Raw genomic sequence first — 8,141 nt, 5'->3', positions numbered from 1 at the left:
TGGGCAGGCACTGATAGGTCGACATTGCAAACACGAATTGTCCCCACAGCAGAATTTGTAGAAAATTACAAATACGTTGCTCAAGATGCATCTCAAGGTTTTCATTTTAATAATTCACAATGCACAGTCTTCCCTGTTGTGTGTTATTTTAAAGAAGATTTTGAAATTAAGCACAAGAGTTTCGTTTTCTTATCAGAAAGTACACGCCATGATACTGCTGCAGTTTATACCGTCCAAAAAATGTTGATTCCTTATTTAAAAAAAAACATGGACATCAAGAAAATTATTTATTTCAGCGATGGGGCCAAGCAACACTTTAAAAATAAATTCCAGATGACGAACTTAATTCACCATGAGAAAGACTTTGGAGTGAGAGCTGATTGGCATGTCCATGCAACTGCACATGGAAAAGGAGCATCAGATGGTGTTGGAGCGTTGTTTAAACGAGAAGCTGCACGAAACAGTCTCTTGCTTAAGCCGTCTGACGCCATTTTATCCGTAGAGAAACTTGTGAAATGGAGTAAAAATCATTTCACAAGTATAACAGTCTTATACTACAGCAGAAAAATGCATGAGAAAGAGGAAAAATTCCTAAAAAAGAGATTCAGTGAGGCTCTACCAGTCCCGCAAATATTAAAAAATCATGGTTTTATTGTTCAGGACAATAAAAAATTGTTAATAAAAAGATATTCCATATCTCCACATGGTAATGTCATGTCATATTAAATTATATTTTCAATTTTTATTTTAAGCCCATTAAGTAGCCCATTAAGTAGCCCTGCCTTCATTGCCTGGAACAACTACGTGTCTTAATTTCACTAGTTGGACCTTTGCCCATTCTTACTTTTACTAGTTGGAACATTTCTAGTCTTGCCTTTATTGGCTGGAACCTACGTGTCTTACTTTCACTAGTTGGGCCATTACCCGTTCTTACTTTTACTAGTTGGAACATTTCTAGTCTTGCCTTTATTGGCTGGAAAGGAGTTGAAATATTGGATCCGCCATTTTGAACATTGAAAATTTGATGTCAGATTCGTGTTCAGCGACCCTGAAAACCCCCGAGTGACAAGTTTCAAGTGAATTTAAGCACTTTTTTCTACTGTCTCCGCCATATTATGGATCTCTCCCAGTATTTAGGCGCGACTGACTTTTTTGGTGTGTTTGTGCGTGTGTGAGTGTGCGTGTGAGTGTGTGTGTAGGCGTATGTTAAACTCTTCGTGTTATCTTTCTTGTATTATTGTTACGTAATTATTTAATAAAAAACATTACGATAATAATTTTAACATTTTAATAATAAAGGCGGAAGGGGCCATCACCATGCCATGGTTTCTTGTCCAGATTGTATGGCCTAACTCTGTGCAATGTGTAATCTTGTTAGATTTGCAATAAACTAATTATTATTATTATTATTATTATTATATTGGAACCGCCATCTTGAATTTTTTATTTCGACATCTTGGATTTTTGAGCAGATGTAATTTCCTGAATTTTTAAACCAATTAGATACCTATAGAATCTATTAGAACCCAAAAAACCCCATGTAACAAGTTTTATTTAAATTCGATATGATTTTTAAAAATCGGTCGCCATATTGGATCCGCCATTTTGAACATTGAAAATTTGACGTCAGATTCGTGTTTAGCGACCTTAAAAACACCCGAGTGACAAGTTTCAAGTGAATTCAAGCACTTTTTTATACTTCTTCCACCATATTGGATCCGCCATCTTGAATTTTTTATTTTGCCACTTTGCATTTTAAAGTAGATGTAATTACCTAAATTTTAAGCCTTAGTAGAACTCTTTTCGTTTAAACCAATTCTGGGGGTGGGGGGTCTCTCGTTGACGTGGAATGCCCCGTATATATATGCACATAAATAAAAATTTAAATATTTGTGTATAAAATGCCTTGGCAAAATATATACATAGTTATAATAGTAGTCTTTTACTTTATGAATGAAGGAACATATAAAAATATGGTAAATGCTAATAAAACTCCGTCCGCCTCGAGTTTTGATAAAGAATACACTCGATCGATGCATTTTCACGCAAAAATAAAAGTTTTACAGGAAAAAGGCGTTGCTCTGCCCCGTGAAACGAAATTATTAATCGTTATGGCCGTTAAGCACAGACTTTTGCATAACGCACAAGACAAGCGAATCAACCAATCAGAGTCCCTTATTTCCATCTCCACTTTTCATTCTGTAGATCTTGCATAGCGCATAAAGCATAAAGGCTCTCACACAAGAAATGCATAACAAAGCATAAGCATAACATAAGGCCGCTATACCAATGAGCATCTTATGTAAATCAATATGGCGACATTACGCTAGATGCTCATTGATCCAGCAATCTTATGTTATGCTTATGCTCTGGGCCCCGATTCTCTAACTTAGGGCTCTCACACATGAAACGCATAACAGAGCATAAACATAACATAAGGCCGCTAAACCAATGAGCATCTTATGTAAATCAATATGGCGACATTATGCTAGATGCTCACTGGTCCAGCAGTCTTATGTTATGGTTATGCTCTGTTATGCATTTCATGTGTGAAGCCCTTTACTCGTAACTTTGCGTATACGTAACTTACGAATGGTTCAAATACGCATACGTTTATCGTTCAATCATCGATATGTATTCTTTAAGACACAATGCGAGCGTTCGTATTTAGATTCGTGTACGTATCTTTTGCACGAATAGAATACGTGGCAACACTGGATTATTAACTATCTGTAGTAAAAACATCGAGTACTTGTCAGTAAGTAACAAATAGTCATTTAATAATAATCAGATCAGTACAGTGGTCTCATTTAGAGGTCTCACGCGAAAAACGAAAATGGATAAGAAAAAGCGCAGTGCAAATGTTACCGAAGAACAAAAAACATTATTATTACAATATATGGAAAAAAATCCGCGCTTCTTGTCGGATAAATTTTCAGTTGATTTTACATATAAAGATGCAACCATCTTATGGCAAAAGATAGCAGATATCTTAAATAGTTGCAATGGTATAAGTAAAGATTGGAAATCTTGGCGGAAAGTAAGTATATAACGTATATTAATATACTACATATAATAGATATAAATCGAATAATTTCTATTACATTAAAACTTATATTATCATGTTAATCATAATATTTTAGTGCTGGCAAGATTTACGATCTCGTAGTAAAATGAAGCAAAGCAAAATAAATGCAGAACGAAATAAAACTGGAGGAGGGACTGAATCTAACCTAAAATTAAGTACAACAGAGGCAGCAACATTAAATTTAATTTGTTCCACAAGTATTAATGGACACACAGAGATAAACGAAAGTGAAGTTCACATAGGATCAGACTCTGAGGTAAAATTCTACATATATTTTTGTAATTGATAGATTTTTTCTAATTTCTTCAATCTCTTCTATTTTACTTTACTTTCTTTTTTAGCCTTATTTTTACATTCCTTATTATAACATAATAGAACGCATGAATTTATGTATCTCTGCTTCTTATTATTAGATACATTTTGAAATAATTGGAAATGAAGGGGAATATCTTCAGCAGAATGTAGGAGAGTTGATACAAATTGGTGAACATAATAATGCAGTCAATATTAACATGGAAAGCACTGAAGCAAACAACAATGAAGATAAAGAAAATTCATTAATTGATAATAGTGCATACAATTTAAATGAAAATGATAATAATGGTTCTCCAACTACACTAATAATTAAAAAAAGGGAAAAAAAGTTAGACAATGTTCAATCTATACAACAGCCAACAGAGATACTGGCAGAAGTAGCAAAACAAACTTACCAAATCCAAAGCTCTTATTATGACCAAAAGTTAATATTGAAGAAACGAAAGTTAAGACTTCAAAAAAGATTGGTTAATGCTGTTGAAAAATGCAATCCTTCATAATACAGCAAATTCTTGCGTTGTAGATCTTTCATTTTTTCAGTTTTATTTTTATATATGTTCCTATTTTTAAATTTAATATGAGCATAAATATTTATTACTCATATGTGTATTACGTATATTAAATATTATAAGTTCAAAGTTTGTCAATATATCCATGTTTATTATTAAATAAGAAGTTATTATGATTTATATGTTGAGTTCTACAGAGTAAAGACTGCATAAGAATTCTTTGTGATTCCATGTGATACTGCTTTTTTTTTATTATAAAAGATTCAAAAAATTTATGAAGTATGTTACATTACTATTTTATTTTATATTATATGTTATACATTTTAAATATTATGTATTAGATGTATGTTACACATTAAATGTATAATGTATATATTCTATATGTAAGGTCTTTTCCGCATTCGTATATGTATATAAATATATATATCAACGAAAATAAGTACGAATCAATCTGTTTCGCAATTGTTTACCTGCTGCCAAATCAGGATTCACTCTATTTACTATTTGTTCATTGTTATAACCGATGTACTGATTAAACATATCATCTTGCCAATCATCATCATATTGTGGGAATGGGATATTATTTTCTATACACATATTGTGCAAAATAGCACAAGCATTTATAATTTTGCATGCCATTTGTGGTGAATAGTGTAAAACTCTGTGTTTCAATAAACAGCGAAACCGCATCTTTAATAAGCCATTGCAACGTTCTATTAAAGCTCGACAAGACATTTGACTCCTATTGTATCTTTCTTCTGGACTATTTACTTCTGCATTAATGATTGGAGTTAATAACCAAGGTCGTAGAGGATAACCAGAATCACCTAAAGCATTAATTGTTATTAATAATTATTAATAGTTAATAACGCTTCTAAAATTTAAGTTACAAATATATATCACAAGATTACAAAATACAAATATATTTCTAAAATATTAATATAATATAGAATGTTTCTTAAATGTGTTTCTTAATTTTCTTAAATGTCCATTTATCGTGTAGCGCTATTCTTGATCAAAAATTGAGTCAAAATATCAAAAAATATTTTTTTTTATATTTCAGTGGGCGAAATTTGAAAAAACACCTCATATATGTATATACTATACTATATATAATATAATGTGTTGATTCCTAGAAGGAAAAATGTCATATTTGGCCACTGTCTGTTGATTCTTTCCATTCCTACTTTTAAATTAGAATTATTCCGTATGTATCGTGTGTGCTTCCAGGGTAGCGAGCATTTATATTTAATATTTTTAAACGCCAATCACATACCTGAGTTAAAAAATTATATATAATATTAATACAAATGATATAATAACAATTCTAACCTTAAAAAGAACAACAATTATACGCTTACCAATTGTACATTTATGGAATGATATCCTTTTCTATTAACGTATAATGTTCAGGATTTATAGCATCACGAATCTTTGGTGGAAAAATAGCTACGTGAGTGCAATCTATGCATCCAATTACTCCAGGAAATCTATGGCTATCATAAAATCTAGAAATGTGTTATAATGTCTTATTATAGTAGTTTAGAAAAAAAAATATATAAATTAATATTAAAATACATATTTAATATTATATTGTTAAAGAATTAAATGTACTAACTGTTGTCTTAAATATTTTAATTCATTTAAAATTCTGGGAAATTTAATCCACTGGTTCGTTATATCTGCCTGATTTAATGCATCTACTACTTCATTAATACATCTAGATTCAGATTGACTAATAGCAACATACAAATTTTGTCCTATACTTGTTTGATAACTACCATATGCAAAAAAATGTAATGCTGTCAATATCTATAAACCAGAATTAAAAATTAAACTAACATGTATATATCTTAATAATATTATATAATTGGACATATATATTTTAACATATAATACTGTGTGATAGTATTTTTCACAAATGAAAAAACAAAATTGTTCTTGAAGATAGAGACGAAATCTAGCGCATAGACATGCGTTATATTCTCATTATACGATATACGCCCATACTAGATTATATCTCTATTTTTAAGAACAATTTAATTTTTTTGTGAGAAATAGAAATTGTTCTGAGAAGAAAGAATTATTTTTTTATGCGTGTAATATAATTCTATCCATTTATGTACATAAATTTCTATATTTATACTTACTTTTGTTTTAATATCCAACATAGATCTTCGCTGCCTCTTCTTCATGTATGGTGTTAAATCTCTTATTAGATAACGCACTAATGGTTTCGTTAAACGAAATAACTTTAAAAATTTTTTGTCATCCAAATTAAATGTATCAGCTGCTATGTGTCTTGCACGACGATTTCGCCGTGCGACAGCTTGTTGAACATGTGCATTATCGGCCTCATGTGCAACAGCGAAATTATTAAAAACGTTCATTTTATGTTTAAAATTGTTTGTCTACTGACAGTTATTCGCAAACGTGCTCGTAATCGAGAAACGAATACTTCGGACCATTCGCAGTATTTCATACGTAAATCTGCGTATACGTTTCAATGCGTATACGTATGTAAGTTAAGAGAATAGAGTTTCAAATATAAGCGATCGTAACTCTGAGTTTGCGCATACGTTTCTCTTACGAGTAAGTTAGAGAATCGGGGCCCTGTTATGCATTTCATGTGTGCGAGCCCTAAAACACAAGACGTCGAAAAATCCGTAAAGACGAACTTTTTATGCTATGCAGCATCTTCAGCAGCAGGAATACGAAGAATGCTCTCATGCTAGCCTGTTGTAACCTCGAAACGTGTGATAGATAAGTACGTTTAGACATCCCAGATAGGAATATGACGTATTTGTCATTATTTATAAAATTATATAATAAAATGATATTGTATAATGTATATAATGTATATAATGTATAATTATATAATGTATACAATGTATAATTATATAATATTATCTTATTTCTAATTGAGACATTCCAAATAGTACAAGCCTATGTACAAGCTTGTGCGTTGCTACACGTACGCTATGCGTTAGGACTATCGCACATGAAATGCATAACAGAGCATAAGCATAACATAAGGCCGCTAAGTCCGAATCTATAATGGGTGCTTTAAGCCTTAAGCCGTAAGAAATTGACCAACTACAGTCGAATGCAAGGAGAATAATTGATTGTGATTCGTCCATTCCTTATGGCTTAAAGCTTAAAAATCTATTGTAGATCCAGGGTAAACCAACGAACATCTTATGTAAATCAATACGGCGACATTATGCTAGATGCTCATTGGTCCAGCAGTCTTATGTTATGCTTATGCTCTGTTATGCATTTCAGGTGTGATAGCCTTTATGCGTTATGCCTTATGCATTACGCAAAAGTCTGTGTCGCGGCCTTAAAAAGAGCATCGAACGTTAGGGCCGCGACACATGCTGGATTCACACTGCATCCGTTTTGCGTCGTACCACGCTCTGCAACCAATCAGAAAACAGGATTCCGATGGATTTTGCTTCGTATCATCTGAATTCTGTTTTCTGATTGGTTGAAGAGAGTTGTACGACGAAAATCGGATGTAGGGTGAATCCAGCATTAGGGCCACTTCTACCATCGTCGGTTTACTTAACCAGCCTAGTAACTGTAATGAAATAGAAAGAGATAGAACTATTTCTATCTGTTTCTATTTCATTACAGTTACTAGGCTGGTTAATAGCGTTTTCGGCCCAGCCGGGTTTGCACCAACCTGGGTTGGATCAATGGCGTTTTGTGCTCTTTCCTATTGGTAGAGCGTATGATGTCAACCAATAGAAAAGATTAATTCAACCAAGGTTGGTGCAAACCCGATCGGGCCGAAAACGCTATAAGTTAACTGAGCTTGATAAAAATGGCCCTGAGTATACATAGCGCTGTACCGAGTGGAGATGACAGATATCTTAACCTCTAAAGTCTTATAGCGTATTCGATTACTGACTCGATCCGACTCTGAGTCAACAGTCTGTTCTTTTTAGCTGCATTTCTTACACAATTTAGCTCTTCTTTTGTAGCTAAACAGAACAGACTACTGACTCGGAGTCGGGTCGAGTCATTAAATTGAATACGCTATAATTAGTTAATCGGAGTTGATGAAAGAGGCCCTGAAAGTGGCCCTTATTCTATCTTTGTGTTTATTAGACGTAAAAAACAAGGATAGAATGACAGAAATAGCGTTAATAGCGTCTCCCCGAACGCACCTATTGTACTAATAAATTATAACAGAGAATAAGTTTGTGTTAAGGCCGCGACAC

At 32.7% G+C, this 8,141-nt stretch overlaps 1 protein-coding gene and 1 pseudogene across 1 annotated transcript; one reads left to right on the top strand and one right to left on the bottom strand.

Annotated features, from left to right (window-relative positions):
- The first annotated feature begins 2,813 nt into the window (after positions 1–2,813).
- On the top strand, positions 2,814–3,903 carry LOC108757385 (uncharacterized). Its single transcript, XM_018501957.1, has 3 exons — positions 2,814–3,040; positions 3,144–3,344; positions 3,502–3,903. Exons 1-3 carry the CDS (start codon positions 2,837–2,839, stop codon positions 3,901–3,903), a joined length of 807 nt encoding a protein of 268 aa, XP_018357459.1. The 5' UTR covers positions 2,814–2,836.
- A 435-nt stretch (positions 3,904–4,338) lies between these two features.
- On the bottom strand, positions 4,339–6,302 carry LOC108757516 (putative nuclease HARBI1; annotated as a pseudogene).
- Positions 6,303–8,141: the final 1,839 nt, after the last annotated feature.

This window comes from Trachymyrmex cornetzi, unplaced genomic scaffold (assembly GCF_001594075.2).
Source record: "Trachymyrmex cornetzi isolate Tcor2-1 unplaced genomic scaffold, Tcor1.1 scaffold1458, whole genome shotgun sequence".
In the NCBI taxonomy this organism is placed as follows: Eukaryota; Metazoa; Arthropoda; class Insecta; order Hymenoptera; family Formicidae; genus Trachymyrmex; species Trachymyrmex cornetzi.
The sequence above is the reverse complement of the archived record's forward strand: the minus strand, read 5'-3'. Positions and strand labels throughout refer to the sequence as shown.

Excerpts from the sequence above, each read along its gene's own strand:
- LOC108757385 (XM_018501957.1), top strand. The coding sequence starts at position 2,837 with ATGGATAAGAAAAAGCGCAGTGCAAATGTTACCGAAGAACAAAAAACA. Across the intron at positions 3,041-3,143 it reads ATTGGAAATCTTGGCGGAAA|TGCTGGCAAGATTTACGATC; the intron begins GTAAGTATATAA and ends ATAATATTTTAG. Across the intron at positions 3,345-3,501 it reads ACATAGGATCAGACTCTGAG|ATACATTTTGAAATAATTGG; the intron begins GTAAAATTCTAC and ends TCTTATTATTAG.